This window comes from Alosa alosa, chromosome 11 (assembly GCF_017589495.1).
Source record: "Alosa alosa isolate M-15738 ecotype Scorff River chromosome 11, AALO_Geno_1.1, whole genome shotgun sequence".
Classification (NCBI taxonomy): Eukaryota; Metazoa; Chordata; class Actinopteri; order Clupeiformes; family Clupeidae; genus Alosa; species Alosa alosa.
In genome coordinates, this window is record NC_063199.1 from 18,965,123 (window position 1) to 18,982,622 (window position 17,500).

General features: G+C 46.0%; 1 protein-coding gene across 1 annotated transcript in view; it reads left to right on the forward strand.

Moving 5' to 3' along the window:
* The first annotated feature begins 13,630 nt into the window (after positions 1 to 13,630).
* kcng4a (potassium voltage-gated channel, subfamily G, member 4a) overlaps positions 13,631 to 17,500 on the forward strand; it is a 26,549-nt gene continuing 22,679 nt past the window's right edge. Inside the window, 3 exon segments of the mRNA XM_048256196.1 lie at positions 13,631 to 14,188; positions 15,573 to 15,899; positions 15,902 to 16,519. Of these exon segments, the coding sequence (XP_048112153.1) occupies positions 15,768 to 15,899; positions 15,902 to 16,519 (750 nt within the window). The 5' untranslated portion in view covers positions 13,631 to 14,188; positions 15,573 to 15,767.

Sequence of the window (17,500 nt, forward strand, 5' to 3'; positions counted from 1 at the left end):
AGGAGGAGGAAGAGGGAGGTCGCAAGAGGAGGAGTAGAAGGGGGAGGGAAAGGAGGATGAAGATGAGGAGGAGGAGGAGGGTTGGGGGGGGGGCAGGAGGAGGAGGAAGAGGAGGGGGGAGGAGGAAAATGAGAAAAAGATAGGGAAGGAGTTGGAGGAGGAGGTAGAGGTGGGGGAAAGGGAGGAAGGAGGTGGAGGAGGAGGAGGAGGAAAGAGGAGGGGGCAGGGGGAGGAGGAGGCATAATGAAATCGATAATGGATAGTATTCAAGGCCAACTTGAAAACAAAGTTGAAGTTTAGAGATTAGCAAATAACTGAAGTTTTGTGCATTGATACACAACACAAAAGCTTTTACGGGCTACGATCCAAATAGATCCTAATCACTCAGATAATGTTTACATTTTTCATTGACATAGACGGTGGTAATTTGGCAGACACGTCTAGCCAAAGTGAATTACGACATTAATGCAAGGCAGTAATGGAGACAATGTCGATTTAAGTGCTCCAAAATGTAGTTTCCATTAACCAACCAAATAGATGTGGAAAGTACGGCGAGGCTGGCCAGCCAGACGTCCACAACAGGTAAGGACCATGAGGAGTCCAAATAACTGCCAGCTGAGAAATGTACACTCTTAAAACAACATAAAGATGTGTTAAAAACAACACAAGCTGTGATGTTTTCAAGTGGTGTTGTTTTCAATGCAAGTTGTGTTATTTTCAACACACACTATGTAGGATTACACTCTTGAAATAAATAACAAAAGCAATGTGTTGAAAACAACACAAACTGTGTTGTTCCTATCTGGACATAGAGATGTGTGAGATATGAGATATGCTTTCACCCTCAGGCATTGTACAGTCTGCAATTGGTAGTTGGGAAATGTATGTTTTCACCCTAAGGAATCATACACTCAGCTGCAATTGATATAAGTCTCCGTGTGGCATAACCAAAGCAGATGTATTGCAGATGACTGATGTGAGCGGATCATTGAGGATCGTGGCAAAATGGTATGAGTGTATCAGAGCTAATTTGTTAGCTGTTGCTTTAGGCACTTGAGATAAATTATGTGAGGAGATTATGAATGCTGAACATGATGGGGTTACAGATTGTCAGTGTATGCATGTGTGGGTGCAGATTAGTCAGTGTGTTGCTTGTGCAATTGCCATCAAACTGTGCGAGTTTTTCCTGGGGAAAATCTACGTCCATACAGAATCTGGGAAAATATCTACAGCACACAGCCCACCTCTCCTTTTCTTTGAGAAAAAAGGTGTTTTTTAAAGGTATACTATCCAATATTTCCACCTTAATATAACATTTACGAAGTCAATTTGATGGTAACCGAACTTGTAATAGGGGGAATCGTTCCCTTAGCATAGCCATACAACATAACCGTAACGAGTTGCTAATGAGAACCAGCCATGCGACTTTAAGAATAGTCGACCCGAAGACATCTCGCGGGAATTGTGAAACATTACAGTACATTGTCAGTAGATACAGCTCTTAGGAGATAGTTTTTGCCTGTTGTTAAACCTTCACCACAACAAAAGCATTTTCATTGTGTACAGGGGGAACAAGCGGAAAAGTCTGCTAATTACAAATATATCACGACTCTAGGGGGAGCTCTACAGTCATCAAAAATACCTGAAACTGCAACCTAAAGTAATGTAGAACTTACAGTAGGCATTAGGGAGATTCAACTTCATGTAGCCGCCTGCAGCCATCTTACTGTAAGCTGACTGCATAGCGTGATTATTTCTGAGATTCTGATACGTTTTTAACCATGACGTATGCACAATTCCGGTTTGAAAATGTATCAGAATTTCAGAAATAATCACGTTATGCAATCAGCTTACAGTAAGATGGCTGCAGGCGGCTACATGAAGTCGAATCCCCCTAATGTGATGCCTTCTTGCTTGGCGGGTGTATGGGGTATGTCCGGCATTTGCTCTGTGTGCATTACGGTTAACTGTGTATTACTGTAATGGTGAAGGACCTTGAGGAAAATAAGGATGGTCATCTCTTTCCCACTTTCTCTGTCTCTCTCTCTTTCTCTCATTAGTTTCTCTTCCTCACTGTCAACCATCTTTCTTTCTCTCTCTCTCTCACTCTCTCACACACACAACACACACACTGCTTCTCTCTTTCTTTCATTCACCCCTAGCTTTGTTGCCTCATTCAAACATTTTCATGTCAATAAGTCCAAGCAGTTGGCTCGGCCTTGATGAGATCTGCGCAGCCATATGTGTGTAATCTGTATTGGAGTGTGAAGTGAGCACAGTATTTTTCTTGTGTGTGTGTGTGTGTGTGTGTGTGTGTGTGTGTGTGTGTGTGTGTGTAATGTACCATCTGTGCAGCACTTTGTTTTTCTTTCAGTATGCAACACTGTTGAATGAGTGCATTCAAATAACAAGTTTACAGCAGATTGTCTGATACCTGGAGCCTAATTTACGCTCCATTGCCTGGGCCTCAGCCAGCTGGCCTGCTATCTCTGTGTTTCATAAGCAAGTGTTCACACTGCCTCCAGGATCAAATATTCTAGAGATGGCTTTACACCTGGACAAAGTGACACAACCAACAAGCACTAATTCTTATGAGCTCAAATTTCCTCAATTCCCAAATGGTGAGGGTAACAACGGGATGTTTCGATACCTCTGAGAGGTCACCTGAAGATTCTTGGAAAGAACGAGTAGGATATCTGACCCTGGCATCACAGGTAGAGTTCACCTCCTCTGTTGTACGATCCCCAGCCTGAGTTCAACAAAAGACATTGACCATTGGGGAATATGAGACTTCTATGGGTCCTGTACTAGTTTTGTTATACACCTTGTAAATGCTTTGACAATATGAGTAGGCCCTACTGAAATTTGTCAGGCCAGCGCCGCAGCTTTTTTGAAACTGTAATTGAGATTGAGAATGAGAGTGCAGAGGTCCTCCAGAGAGCCGCTGGGAATGACGGCCGGGAGGGAGGGAGAGATCCAGTTTGTGTGCTGACTGCTGCCCCTGCGTGTTGCACTGAATCCCAGTCATGCCTCATTTGATCTGTTTGACCAGTGTAGCGCGGCAAAGTGCAGCGCTCTAGAAGAATGTCTCTCTCTCTCTCTCTCTCTCTCTCTCTCTCTCGCTCGTGCTTGCTCATTAAAAGCACAACAACTCGAAGACTTAACTGGGTGAATAAGACTTAACATAACCAAATACGTGTCCTCTCTGCTCTGAGAGATTACTCTATAGTTGAAGGCCACATGAGAGTGGACGGCTTGTTTGGGTGGTAGGGGTTTCGTCATCAGTGCCCTGCTCTCAGTAGCTGCACAGGAGGCTAATCTAATCAGGGAGTCTGCCACAACATCAGCCCGAGTCCTCACTGAACAACACAAATACTCTCTTTCACTTCTGTCTCTCTCTCTCTCTCTCTCTCTCTCTCATGCACGCTTGTGTCACACACATAGACATGTGCACAACACACATACATAGGCACACACACACACACACACACACACACACACACACACACTCACACACACACACACACACACACACACACACACACACACACAGATTTGTGAAAACACCCCAAAACACCTCCCCTCATGCCAGTGGACACACTTCCACAGTAATAACACCAGTCTAGTGGTCCATCCTCTGGAGTCTCTACCCTCTTTGCTTGCCCATGTGAGCTCACGTTAAACCTTGTATCTGACTGTTGCGTGCCCAGTTTCTCACAGGGCTGTGTCAAACTAGCGTAGGCTACTGTGTGAACGAGCATTCAGCACGGAGCCGTAGGTGGATGGTGTGTTGGTGTGGGTGGTGTGTTGGTGTGGGTGGTGGTTTGAGTGGTTTACACACAGTAATGTCAAAGACTCTTTTCTCTCTCATGGTGCCTCATTGTTATCACTTTCAATTTATCTCTACCCAACACTACCCATTCTCTCTCTCTCTTTCTCTCTCTCTCTCTCTCCATTATTGCATTCTCTCTTTCTTTCCCTCCACATGATCACATTGCTTTCCTCTTCTCTCATGTCCATTTCTGTGTTCCATTTTTCTTCTCTACGTTCGTCCATGGCTCTCTCTGTCTCACCCCTGTGTGTGTGTGTGTGTGTGTGTGTGTGTGTGTGTGTGTGTGTGTGTGTGTGTGTGTGTGTGTGTGTGTGTGTGTGTGTGTGTGTGTGTGTGGTCTCAGCGTTTCCTCCCCAGTGTTCTCTCGCGCGCTCACGCTCACCCGTTTATTATTCTGTGACCAGCGCTGTTTTCCTTCCTCGCCTCTGTGTTCTAACACAGGAATTAATTCATATATTTTGCTGGGCTAGTGAGGGATTTAGTGTGTGTGTGTGATAGACAGAAAAAGAGAGTGTGATACAAAAGATAAGAGAGAGCGAACGAGAGAACGTGAGAGATAGTGTGTGTGTGTGTGTGTGTGTGTGTAGAGTGCATGATTAAAGCCCAAAGAGGTGTAAAAAGCATTCGCAAAGGGCACTGTGATGAGAGCTGTTTTGGGCCAGCGGTGACCCGTGTGTGTGTGTGTGTGTGTGTGTGTGTGTGTGTATGTGTGTGTGTGTGTGCGTGTGTGTGTGTGTGTGTATGTGTGTGTGTGTACATATGTGTGTGCTGGTCTCTTTGTAAATAATTCATTGCCGGTGTTTTAATCTGATTCTGATGTCTCTCTAATAACCCTGTTTGCCACAAACAAACATCAAGAGACCCATAAGGTTGCACTGAGAAGCAGGCCTGATCTATGATCTAAACACATCTCTGCCCCCAGATCAGAGCCAGATTAGGGCCAGACTGGGGCCAGGGCTGGGGAACAATGCCTCAGGCTGAGGTTATGTTGCTGAGCAGCTGAGGCCAAAGGCCCATCCTCACTGCTAATGATAATCATGAAGACAATTGTACGTGTAACTCATATATGAGTGTTCGCATGGACCAACGGTAAGGATAAGGATAAGGATATTCTTAAAGTTCATTGATGTGATGCCTGAAATCCAATGGATTCTGATTGGCTCTCAGCATTTTCTTCATTCACAGAATGACTCTGAGAGTGATCCCAAATGATGTAGTTTGTTTGTGTCGTTGCCTCACTGCTAGCTAGCACGATATTGAAAACTGTAGTTTGCTTGTGTCGTTGCCTCGCTGCTAGCTAGCACGATATTGAAAACTGTAGTTTTTATCGTTGGCCGTGTGGATGGCCCCTAATACAGCTTAACGTTCGGTAGGGCCCAGTCATACTGATGAGGCGTTCGGTAGAGCCCAGTCATACTGATGAGCCCTGGCATTCACCCTGAGGGCATTCACCCTGAGGGCATTCACCCTGAGGGCATTCACCTCTCCCACCTGTGCTATTCCATCCATCCATCCATCCATCTCTCTGTTCCTTTGCTCTCTTTCCGTCTCCATCTCCACCCTTTCACCAGATAGCATGTCCTTCACTCTGCCCATACTGTGCAGTCCCTGACTCCTTCTGCCCATACTGTGCAGTCCCTGACTCCTTCACTCTGCCCATACTGTGCAGTCCCTGACTCCTTCACTCTGTCCATACTGTGCAGTCCCTAAGTATTTATTTTGTGGCCTACATACCTGTCTGCACTTCACTCTTTCTAAGTACAACCTCTATACCTCTCAGTTCATATCTTCATATCATATGTCCTCTACATCTGTCATATATCTCTATTCGCTGCCCTCTCGATGATGAGTTGCCTCCGTTTTCTCCGCACCTCTGTTATGTCTGCACCATGCATCTCCCCAGTATGTATTTTCTGCTCTCCATACATATACCTCACTCTTTCTTCCTCTCACCACACATTCGTCTCTTTTCAGTAGTTCTCTCTATCCCTCCCTGCTTTTGCTGTATTCATAATCAGATGACAAATCAAATGAAATGTTCCTCTCATGCTTACAGAAGCCATCTTTTTTCCCACCATGGCGTCTCTGAGTGTAGGCTACAGTATGTAAAATGCCTCAACAGCTTAGAATGCAAATAGATTGAACGGACTGGCTCCTCTGCAGCCTCTCTCTAATGTTCTCTTCTGCATCATTCCGGCGCACCTTTCCCACGTTCTACTGCACCCTTCCGTTTGAAGTGTTTTCGATTTCTCCACCACTCCTGCTACTTCCTCTTGGTCCCTCTGATGCATTTGTAATAGGATTCTTCCTTGAAGAAAAAAAAGCTCCATCCTATAGCTGAAGCCAGTTCCCATGTGCTAAGTAATCAAGTAATTATTTAACGTGATTTAGTCATTAGGGTAAACATGGGCTGTGTTTTGAGTATCACAGGTCGGCTGCATGTAGTGCCATGCAATCCAATGTCAAATGGATTCCGACCAAAGGGCTAATGTCAGATGCATTAACCATACTGGAATTAAGTAATTGTATTGAAGTGCGAAAAAGGAAAAGCAATTTGGTCAGGCTGCATCCCAGCACATTTGTAGTCGTGTGTGTGTGTGTGTGTGTGTGTGTGTGTGTGTGTGTGTGTGTGTGTGTGTGTGTTGGGTCGGGCTACACTCTCTCTACACTCTAGTCTGCTGAAGAGAGCCTCAGTGTCTCCACTGCATTACTTTTAAATAGTGGTTTAATAAGGACACAAGTGCATCTCTGAAAGTGATGGGGCTAGGCGTGGCTGACTAGAGATGATTATGATGATGATGATGATGATGATGATGATGATGATGATGATGATGATGGTGATGATGATGATGATGATGGTGATGATGATGATGGCGATGATGATGATGATGATGTGATGATGATGGTGATGAGGATGATGATGGTGAAGATCATGATGATGATGATGATGATGATGATGATGGTGATGATGATCAGACCACATTGATCATCATGATCATCACCATCATCATCATCACTCTGAAGAGATGCAGTGGTGTTTTTTTTTCTTTCTTTCAGCATCCTGAAGCTGTCTGGACGAGCATGTGCAACATTACCGGGAAAGAGCTTGTGACAAGCTGAGGAAGTTGAAACAATTTCTCTAAAATAAATTGACACAACTGTACTGTATGTTACTATACTGCACCTCTGTCCGTGCTATACCCTCGTATGGCAATAAATGTGACAGTGTTCTTGCCTCAAGCTGAAGTTTGGTCACTACCAAACTTAAAAACGAACTGTGCAGTCTCCTTTCAAAAGCATTCAACAAATCCGTTTTAAGTAATGTAGCGGGAATTAAAAAATGGCTAAATGTAATAGCAGATTATGATGTCAGGAGCATGTGTTTGCGAGACTGAGGTGCACTCGGACGGAGCCGTGTTTGACGAGCCCCTCACTTCACGATCCGATGTCTCACAAGGCGAGAAATTAAACAGACTTTCATTAACTCCACTGAGATGGGAAAAAACATTCCCCGACAGGAACGCTAGACAGCAGCTTGGCCGAATAATTAATTGAACAAGGCAATGTAACACCCTGCACATGTTTACTTGTAAGAAGTCTGTGGGGGGTGAAGGGCGGTGTTGGGTGAGGAGGGCTGTTTGATCTGAAATGTGAATCGATAATTTCAGGCACATTTTAATTAAGAACAAGACTGACTCAAAATGCCTTGCGGCTACTGTTGAGTTGAAGTAATGGGAGCAGCAGGAATCTAAGTAGCTTGTTGACTACTGGGAAATGGGTGGGTGCTGAGTCCAAATGACAGTGTGACTAGTGAACTGCTCATACATAACGTTAGCAGTTAGCTATGCTATGCATGCTAGGACCACTGTGTTGATGGATTTTAGTCATGGTGCCACAGTGCTAAGACAGGCTTACAGAACCTGGAGGTGAGGACTGCTTGAGTGATGTGTTGTGATGTTTGAAAATCCTGTGGTGTGCCCATTACAAATAACAGCCCACCCCAACACACACACACACACACAGACACACACAGAGAGAGAGACAGACACATATCACACACACATACACTGTCTGTATGGGATGTTTGGGTCACCTCAGTCGCTCTGTCTGGCTCTTCCCTGTGTGCCCTCTCTTGGCTGGGCTACTTGGGTGCTGACAGGTGAAGGATGAGGTCAGGGTCAGGGGGGATAGGCTCTGGGATATGCTGAGCTCTTGGGGACCCAGCCGGGATAAAACGGCCCGTGCTGATGTCACAGGTTAGAGATGCGGTGTGTCATGACACACTGGCTTAGTTTGAGGCCATGCTCTGCTTATCATCTAGGCTTCTTGGCACACACACACACACACACACACACACACACTTACACACACACACACACACACACACACACACACACACACTCAATCTGGCAGTCACACACACACACACACACACACACACACAGACACACACACACACCCTCACAGAGAGATGTGTGTGTGTACACACTCACACACACATACACAAACATTCACACTCACTCTCACACAAATGCACACATTCACACAGATTCAGTCTCTCTCTCAAAAACAAAACCAACACACAGCAATCAAAAGGCAGGGAGACAGACCCGTGTGTGTGTGTGTATTGTGATCTGAGGTCTGTGAGGTTCACCTGTCACACTCCAGTTCTCTCTAAGGTGTGGGATTACATAGCAACAACGCCAGACCCAGCTTGGCATCAGGTAAACAGGGAGAAAGAAGCTAAACTAATTACTGTAAAACCTCTACAGGGGAAAAACACAAGAGTCCCAATCCCATTAAAGAGGAATACAATTAGCTTCCCTTTGTTTCGCTTCAGAAAATTTCCATTTGAGAAAGAGAGACTGGTGATATTGGAGATGAAGTCTGTGTTCTGTTCTGTGTATCAGTGCTGCTACTGCTGCTGTTGATGCAGTCAGATCAGCTGGATTCATCAAAGAGTCTTCCAGTGCAAGGCATTACAGTGAAAAGTGCCCTGAGTGATTCATTTACCCGGATGCTTCATTAGGCTCAGTTTCAACTTCATGGAAGACATCCTCTCCTTTCCTCACAGGGTGAAGGCCTTAATTGAAAGCAGAGCAGGATTCCAGCATCTTTATGGTAATGTTTAGTAGCATTTTTTATTGGTGGGTGTTCTTTTTCCCCCCAGACTATTCTTGAATTGTAATGCTCTTTTTCAGTTCACTGCTTTTTCTCTTTTACACACACTCTCTCACCAATTCTTATACTCTTTCTTTACCTCCTTCATATTTTCTTTCACCCTCCTTCCTCTCTTTCATAGGCAGCATTAAAGTCCAATTCTACTCTGAAGTGTACGAAGCAAGCTGATCTTTCACCAGGCACGCCCGCCTCTCACTCCTAAGCTGCAACACTCTCTTTCTTGCCTTGAAGTGCGACGAGGGAAAAAACTCTGCATGGACGTCACACTGCTGAAAATGTGAAAACTCTCCACCTGTTAGGGACACACTGGTCTGGTGTTCAATGACAAAACCTTGGGTGGGGTGGGGTTACTGTGGAGGGGCAGGGGGTGTAGTAGAGGAAAGAGGTGGGGAGGGGGGGGGGGTGGAGTAACGGCTGACTAGGCTGGTGAGGCATAGAATGGAATGAAAAGGAACCCTTCACCAGACAGCTCACCCCTGGTCCGTATCGCATTCCCTTTTATGCTCAAAGGGGGTTTGATGTTCGTGGGGATTCACATGGATCAGTGCAATCTCTGTCTCCGGTATTAATATTTCACAGGCTACACACACACACACATGCACAACATATACACTGTCACACACACATACACTCACACACAAGCACACAGCAACCTAAGGCATTCAGCAGGCCTTGCACACAGAAGAAATGAAATCCCTGCAACTTTGCCAGGCTGGGTGTCCCATGGAGTCATGTAAAAATAGGAGCGTATCCCTTTGGCTCTTCCTAGCAATGTGCAGTGGTAAAAGACTTTATGGTTTTGAAATACATAAATTATAGATATTTTTATGAAACTACTGTCTGGATGGTGGTGCAAGTCTGAAATACTGATTATTTCTAGGGTTCTCCCATGTGACGTCCAAACTTCCATAGGCAGACACAGCGATCCTACTGGGGGAGTGTGTGTCAACCTCCAGACATCGCCTGAGCCCGGAGGAGCACATTAGCGTGTTATTAGCCCTGTGACCACTGGGTCCTGTCTGTGTCGCCACAGTGACGTTGATGACCAGTGCATTACGTGTCAAAGCACACAGGTCTTCCCACCCTCTCTTCCCCCCTCTTTCTCCTCTCCCATCTTTTCTTTTCTCTCCTCCACTCCTCTTCTCCATTCGTCATTCCTCTCCTATCCTCCACTCCTTCTCTGGTCCCCTCTACCATCCTCACGTATGATTTAACCATGTAGTGCACTCATTATATCAGTGTGTGTATAGTAACCATGTAGTGCACTCATTATATCAGTGTGTGTGCACACTAACCATGTAGTGCACTCATTATATCAGTGTGTGCACACTAACCATTTAGTGCACTCATTATATCAGTGTATGCACACTAACCATGTAGTGCACTCATTATATCAGTGTATGCACACTTACCATGTAGTGCACTCATTATATCAGTGTTTGCATAGTAACCATGTGGTGCACTCATTATATCAGTGTATGCACAGTAACCATGTAGTGCACTCATTATATCAGTGTATGCACACTAACCATGTAGTACACTCATTATATCAGTGTGTGCACACTAACCATGTAGTGCACTCATTATATCAGTGTGTGTATAGTAACCATGTGGTGCACTCATTATATCAGTGTGTGCACACTAACCATGTAGTGCACTCATTATATCAGTGTGTGCACACTAACCATGTAGTGCACTCATTATATCAGTGTGTGCACACTAACCATGTAGTGCACTCATTATATCAGTGTGTGCACACTAACCATGTAGTGCACTCATTATATCAGTGTGTGCACACTAACCATGTAGTGCACTCATTATATCAGTGTGTGTATAGTAACCATGTGGTGCACTCATTATATCAGTGTGTGCACACTAACCATGTAGTGCACTCATTATATCAGTGTGTGTATAGTAACCATGTAGTGCACTCATTATATCAGTGTGTGCACACTAACCATGTAGTGCACTCATTATATCAGTGTGTGTGCTCCCCTCCAGTCCCCTTCAGTTTTCTTCTCTTCTCTCCTCCTCTTCTCCCTAACTCTATACCTCTCTCCCTGTCTTTTCTTCTGCCCTCTATTCTCCCTCATCCCCTACTCTTCTCCTCTTCTCTCCTCTCTTCATTCCTGCCCTCTTCTCCTCCGGCTCTCTCCTTCCCTCTTTTCTCTTCCTCCCCTCTTCTCCCTTCTCTTCTCCTCTCTTACCCTGATTTACTCTCTCCTGTTTTTTCATTTCCTCCTCTCTTCCTCCCACCCTTCTTTTCTTCTCTCTTCATTGATTTACTCTGTTTCCTTCTTCGCTCCTCCCCTTTTCATCTCTCTCTCTCCCACCATTCTCTCTGTCCCCAGCTCTCCCTGTTTGCCCCCCCTCTTTCCCTCTCTCTCCCTCTCTCTCCCTCTCTCTCTCTCCCTCTCTCTGTCTCTCTCCACAGCTGGCCTTTAATCTGTCCACTCTTACTGATTTGAGGGCAATTAGGCAGATCAAACACCTCTGGCGGGATCAAGCAGGTGTCAATCCATCAGCAGCAGGGGGGACTCCAGGGGGGCAGGGGGGTGTGCCTCCTCTTAGTGGTGGCATCTGAGAGCATTCTCTTACCCCTGGCATTCTCTCTCAACCTGCACCTCTGCCTGGTGAGAGCCGGTCTCCCCCTCTAAAATCTCTCTCTCTCTCTCTCTCTCTCTCTCTCTCTGTGATGTTTCTTTTTAATTTATAACTTGTATGTGTTTTTAACAATGTTTTTATTGTGTAGTGGTTAAACACCTGATATTGTTTCAATAAAGGAGTGTTAAGCCTCTCTTTCTCTCTCTCTCTCTATCTATCTCTCCTTTCTCTCTCTCCCTATCCCTCTCTCTCGATGGCTGACTGGCCGGCCCCATCTCATCTCCCTCTCTGTCGGGGATTAGGGAACTAATCCCTGGCCTGATTTAGTCGTCCCCTTCTCTGTCTGTCAGAGCTAGCCATCGCTCTTGTTTGTCTGACTGAGACATATCCCATGCGCTAGCCTAATGAGGATGCCAGCAGGACCGTATTTGTGTGTGTGTGTGTGTGTGTGTGTGTGTGTGTGTGTAGGGATAGATAGACAGAGAGAATGTGTTAAGTATAATTTGACGATACACAGTTTGTGAAGTGTTTGTGTTATAAATAGGTAAATGGAGTGATGTGTGTGTAGAGAGAGTGTGTGAGAGAGGGAGGGAGAGATAATTTGTAAATTATAATTTGACAATACACAGTTTGTGAAGTGCACTTTGAATTGGACTGTTTGTGTTATACATAGGTAAATTGAGTGCTGTCTGTGTGTGTCTGTGTGTGTGTGTGTGTGTGTGTGTGTGTGTGTGTGTGTGTGTGTGTGTGTGTGAGAGAGAGAGAGATGCACAGAATAACTTGTAGACTAAAATATGAACTGTGAGTTTGTGCAGGTGGTAATTTGACAGTGTGTAGGCTGTGAAGTGCACTTTGAATTTGAATGTAGGCAAAGCATTTGAATTTTCATTGTGTAATAGTCCATGTGTGCGTGTGTGTGTGTGTGTGTGTGTGTGTATCTGTCTGTCTGTCACCATGTGTGAATGCTTAGGTTGCCCATACGATTTTTTGTCACAATCAGTTCTTCTCTGACAGGCAAACACTTATATAAACACTTATATTAGATAAATGCAGCAAAGAATGTACCCTGCATTGCAAATGAAATATGTGTGTGTGTGTGTGTGTGTGTGTGTGTGTGTGTGTGTGCTGCCATTTGTGTGTGTTGCTGCTTGCCACCTAGGATGCGCCCTCTGATGGGTGTCACAGGCTATCAGCATCCCTGACTGATGCACTGTGCCCCCCACACACACACATCTCCACACCACACACACAGAGTTTCGCAAAGCCACGGCTTGTTTGCGCGTTTCCCCTCCGGGCGTTCGTCTTGAAACTTAATGAGTTTTGCCAAGGACAAGTAGCATGTGTAGGCTGATAATGCCACTCGCTCTCTCTCTCTCTCTCTTTCTCTCTGTGCGTCTCTTTTTGGTCGTGCACCTCCTCTCTCTGCCGCATTTACCATCGTAGGCTACCTACACACACACAGACACACACACACACAGGCTATTTGTAACATTAGTGGATGCTCATGTGCCACTCCAGCATAAAATACAAGAACCCTGAAGGTTGGGGTCCGGGGTCAGAAGGAAAATGCATTATAGGGTCCTTTCATTTAGTCTATGACACATCGTGTGCTGTTCATACTGTAATTTTTTTTGTACACATACAAGACATGCCCACAACTCAGTCATTTTGAATGTGCTTTGACATTTGATAGGTTAAGAGGACGTGTAGTGTCACGCGTGATAAACATGGGTCTAAATGCTACCATAACTCAGCCAAATGAAGAAGATGACTTGCTGTGTTGAGTGCGTTTTGTACAGCGTGCGTACAGTATAGTGCGTGACTTCCAAAAGACAAACAGGCTACACATTAGGCTAGTGTTTCTGGTCAGATTGACAACAGGACAATAGTTGCTCGCAAAGTCTTTATCCGACAAAATTCCGCAATTACTGTCCTAATATGCCGCGTAATGCTCATGCTGATTGATATCGCATGTTGGGGATGAAAAGATGCAATTAGCTCTGCTCAAAGTTAAGACACCCCCTACCCGCTGCCCTGCATCAGGGAGAAGCTGAGTGCATGACGCTGATGAGCCCTCATACAGTCGAAGGCAGTACAGTAAAGCGACCAGGAAGGCTCTCCTCTCAGCTCCTTTCCCTGGCTGGAACCGAGCGTATTTTTTGCACTAGAAAGAGACCATCTGTGTCGGTATGACTTAGGTGCTACTCTGTGACTCCACCCAAATAATGTTGTGAAATACGCAAGCACTTCGCAAACTTGAATGCGAGCTGGCAGGCACCCAAACGCACGCGCGCACAGACACACACACACACACTTTCTGCAGCAGTGTGCAGCCTACGGGACGCTAGCCTCTCTTCCGCGCAGCGCAGACAGTTTTACGCGGTTTGAGAGGGGTGAAGAAATGGTCGACGCAAAAGGTCGGCTGTCTGGAGTGGACTGACTCGGATATTCCCAATATTCCCGCTTCCAATACGTTGGATACACGGTCCTCTGCAGGGTAATAACGCGGAGCTGACCGGTTATCACAAAGTGATTACCAAGAGCTGGGATGCCTTGTCTCTCCAAAGAATGGTAAGGGCTGGCATTTCCTTTCCTATAATGTATCGTCACTACAAGGTAACTTGATTAGGATTATTTTTCACAGTAAAGGCCACTAGGTAGTACAGTAAATCCTTTAAGCCTACATATTGACTCACAATCATGTGTCTATTCTTCAAATCATGTGTCTATTCTTCAAAACCAATTCAGTAAATGTTACACTACAGAAAAGGTGTTTAAAACTGTTATAAGACTGTTAAATTGTAGTAAATAAGAATCCCGAAATTGCTTCTTACTGGAGATATTACTGAAGAAAGTTTCAACAGATTGAGCTCTGATTCCGCGCCTAATTACTTATCGCGGTCTGTTAGAAATAGTTTTACCTACCTGTCTCGTTAAGATAGATAAAGTGGGATAAGACTTGTTATTCAGCAAACAGGTAGTGTTTGCAATAAATGTGTCCATAATGTGATTGATGTCTCTCGCGTTCCGTTCCTGTAGATCATTTCGTATTCCAGAGGCTGTTCCTTCATCGACATAGCAATTCATCTAACTTGCGCGTTTCGAGCACACTCTGGTGTAGGTCTTCGTATGGGGAAAGTGCCATTTTCATACATTTTGGACACTAAGAAGGCAGTGGCATTTTCATACGTTTCGGTCTAAGGATCAAACCAAATGTGGTTGCCTGCGGAACATATCTGAAAAGTGCGCCGAGCGGTGAATGCTCCCGTGGCACTTGCCTACGGCACGTATCCAAAACACATCGCACAATTAACCATAGGCTACGTCCTTTGAGACAGGGAACAAATTCATAGTTTCCAACAGTTATCAGGACCAGTAAAGATAAGGGCCAATAGGAATGTTAACATAAAAGTAATGTTCAGTAGGAATTTATTAAATTCCTCTCACACACCAAGATGTGGGATTATCGCTGTGTATTTAACTCTTGGTCCACTCATGGCTTGTGTTTCCGAGGTTACGGAGGGTTAACTGTCTTTTTCAGTGGGCCGTCACAGCTGACCTCAAGTGTCTCAAACAGTCTTGGCATGGAAAACTACATTTGAGAATAACACCGCTCTAAATATTTGCCTTTTGATTGTAGACTTTCACTGCACGTGGCTTTCTACAAATAAGGTAATCAACCAGCATCCTTGAGTGGTAGAGTCCCGCCCCTGTGTTCCAAGGCCACGTTCAATATGATAATACTTTGGTTTAATAATCAGAACCAGTCAACTGTTCTTTTTAATAATTGTAGAACTCCTCTTGGTTAAAGGAATGGTTATGGTTGAGGGAATGTTCATAGTGATTGAATGTGAGAGGTAGGCTACTGGAGGCATCTGTTCTGACACAAAAGCGCTGGAGCAGGAATATGTGTTGTCACTTGAGTATGTGCTTTTCTCTGCCCCATCTCTTCTAGTGTGTGTTGGAATTCTGCTGAGCCCAGCAGCAGCCAGACCGAGGCTGCCTCGCTACCCGCCCCCATTGGATGAGTACGACATTCCCATAGAGGGGGGGACGGGGAAGCATTTCATGCAGCCTCTGAACTGTCCCTAACCCGTCACCTTTGACCCCTCAGGGGTGAAGCCCTGTCGCCCCACCTCAAGCCGCCACCATGCCGATCATCAGCAATGCCAACCATGACTTCAGCAACCTGTCGCTTAGCGACGACAGCAGCCTGGACCACATCTTCACCGAGATCCCCGAGACGGAGACCATCAGGGCGGAAGTACTACAAAGCCATAAGTTAAGTCCGCCCGGCCCGAGGACCTGCTGTCGGTGGACCCGGCCGTGCAGGCGGTCATCAACGTGGGCGGCAACCGCTACACCTTCCCCTGGAGCACGCTGGAGCAGTTCCCTCTGACGCGGCTGGGCCGCCTGCGCCCGTCCAGCAGCCCCGAGGAGATCGCGGGCGTCTGCGACGACTACGACGAGGCGCGCCGCGAGTTCTTCTTCGACCGCAGCCCGTCGGCGTTCCGCGTCATCCTCAACTTCCTGGCGGCAGGCAAGCTGCGTCTCCTGCGCGAGATGTGCGTGCTCTCGCTGCACGAGGAGCTCACCTACTGGGGCGTGGAGATGGCCTACATGGAGCGCTGCTGCAAGCGCAAGCTCTTCACGCGCATGGAGGAGGTGGCCGAGATGGAGCGCCGCGAGGAGGAGGGGAGGCAGTGGGCCACACAGCAGCGACCCCCGGTGGCCGAGACGCGCTACCGCAAGATGATGGCGAGTCTGCGGGATATGGTGGAGAACCCGCAGTCGGGGCTGCCGGGGAAGATCTTCGCCTGCCTGTCCGTCATCATGGTGGCCATCACCGTCATCAGCCTTTGCATCAGCACCATGCCCGACCTGAGAGAGGAAGAGAACAGGGTGTGTGTGTGTGTGTGTGTGTGTGTGTGTGTGTGTGTGTGTGTGTGTGCGAGCGCTACAACTACAACCACCATAAAGGAGCACCAAGTACATAAATTCAGTTGCCTTCAGACCTTTGTCTACAGACCATTTGTATAAGAAAGAGTCTGACATCATTGATCACTGAAAAAAAAGCATATCTAACTCGATTCAGCTAAAGCCCTTCACTTACCGCTTCTCTTCTATTCTAGCACTACTTCCTGATGGAGCTTGACAAACAGACAGAGAGAGAAAGAGAGAGAGAAAGAGAGAGAGAGAGAGACAGATAGAGAGAGAAAAGAGAGAGAGAGAGAGAGAGAGAGAGAGAGAGAGAGAGAGAGAGAGAGTGTGTGTCCACTGGATGATTGGTTTTGTTTGTGGTTCCTACTCACTGTGGTTGAAGTTGCATATCTGCGCTCATATCCCAGGTGCACTCACACAGTTGCATATACATGGAAACATTTTGCATATGGCAGCACAGGCAGGAGCACTCAGACGCAGCTTTGGACATGTAACCACTGGATGAGGCAAATGTGTTTACTTCAGTGTGAAAGACTGACTGACAGAGATAGTGAGAAATTGGATTGTGTGTTCATGTGTGTGGTGTGATAGTTATTATGTGTGTGAGAGAGAGAATGTGTGTGTGTGTGTGTTTATAAGAGAGAAAAGAGAGAGAGAGAGAGTGTGTGTGTGTGTGAGTGTGTGTGTGTGTGTGTGTGTATGTGTGTGTGTGTCTCTGTCAGTGTGTCGCCCATGCTTTCGTGTAGCAATTGTCAGTCTAGTGGCTTTCTATTCTCTCCTGGAGGTCTCTAAACACCCGAGGGATAATGAGCTAGTTCTGCAGAGTCTATCACAGCGACACCATACGCACACACACACACACACACACACACACACACACACACACACACACATACAGATTCAGACACACAGGGGAGATACAGTAAGAAGTTCACCACGTCC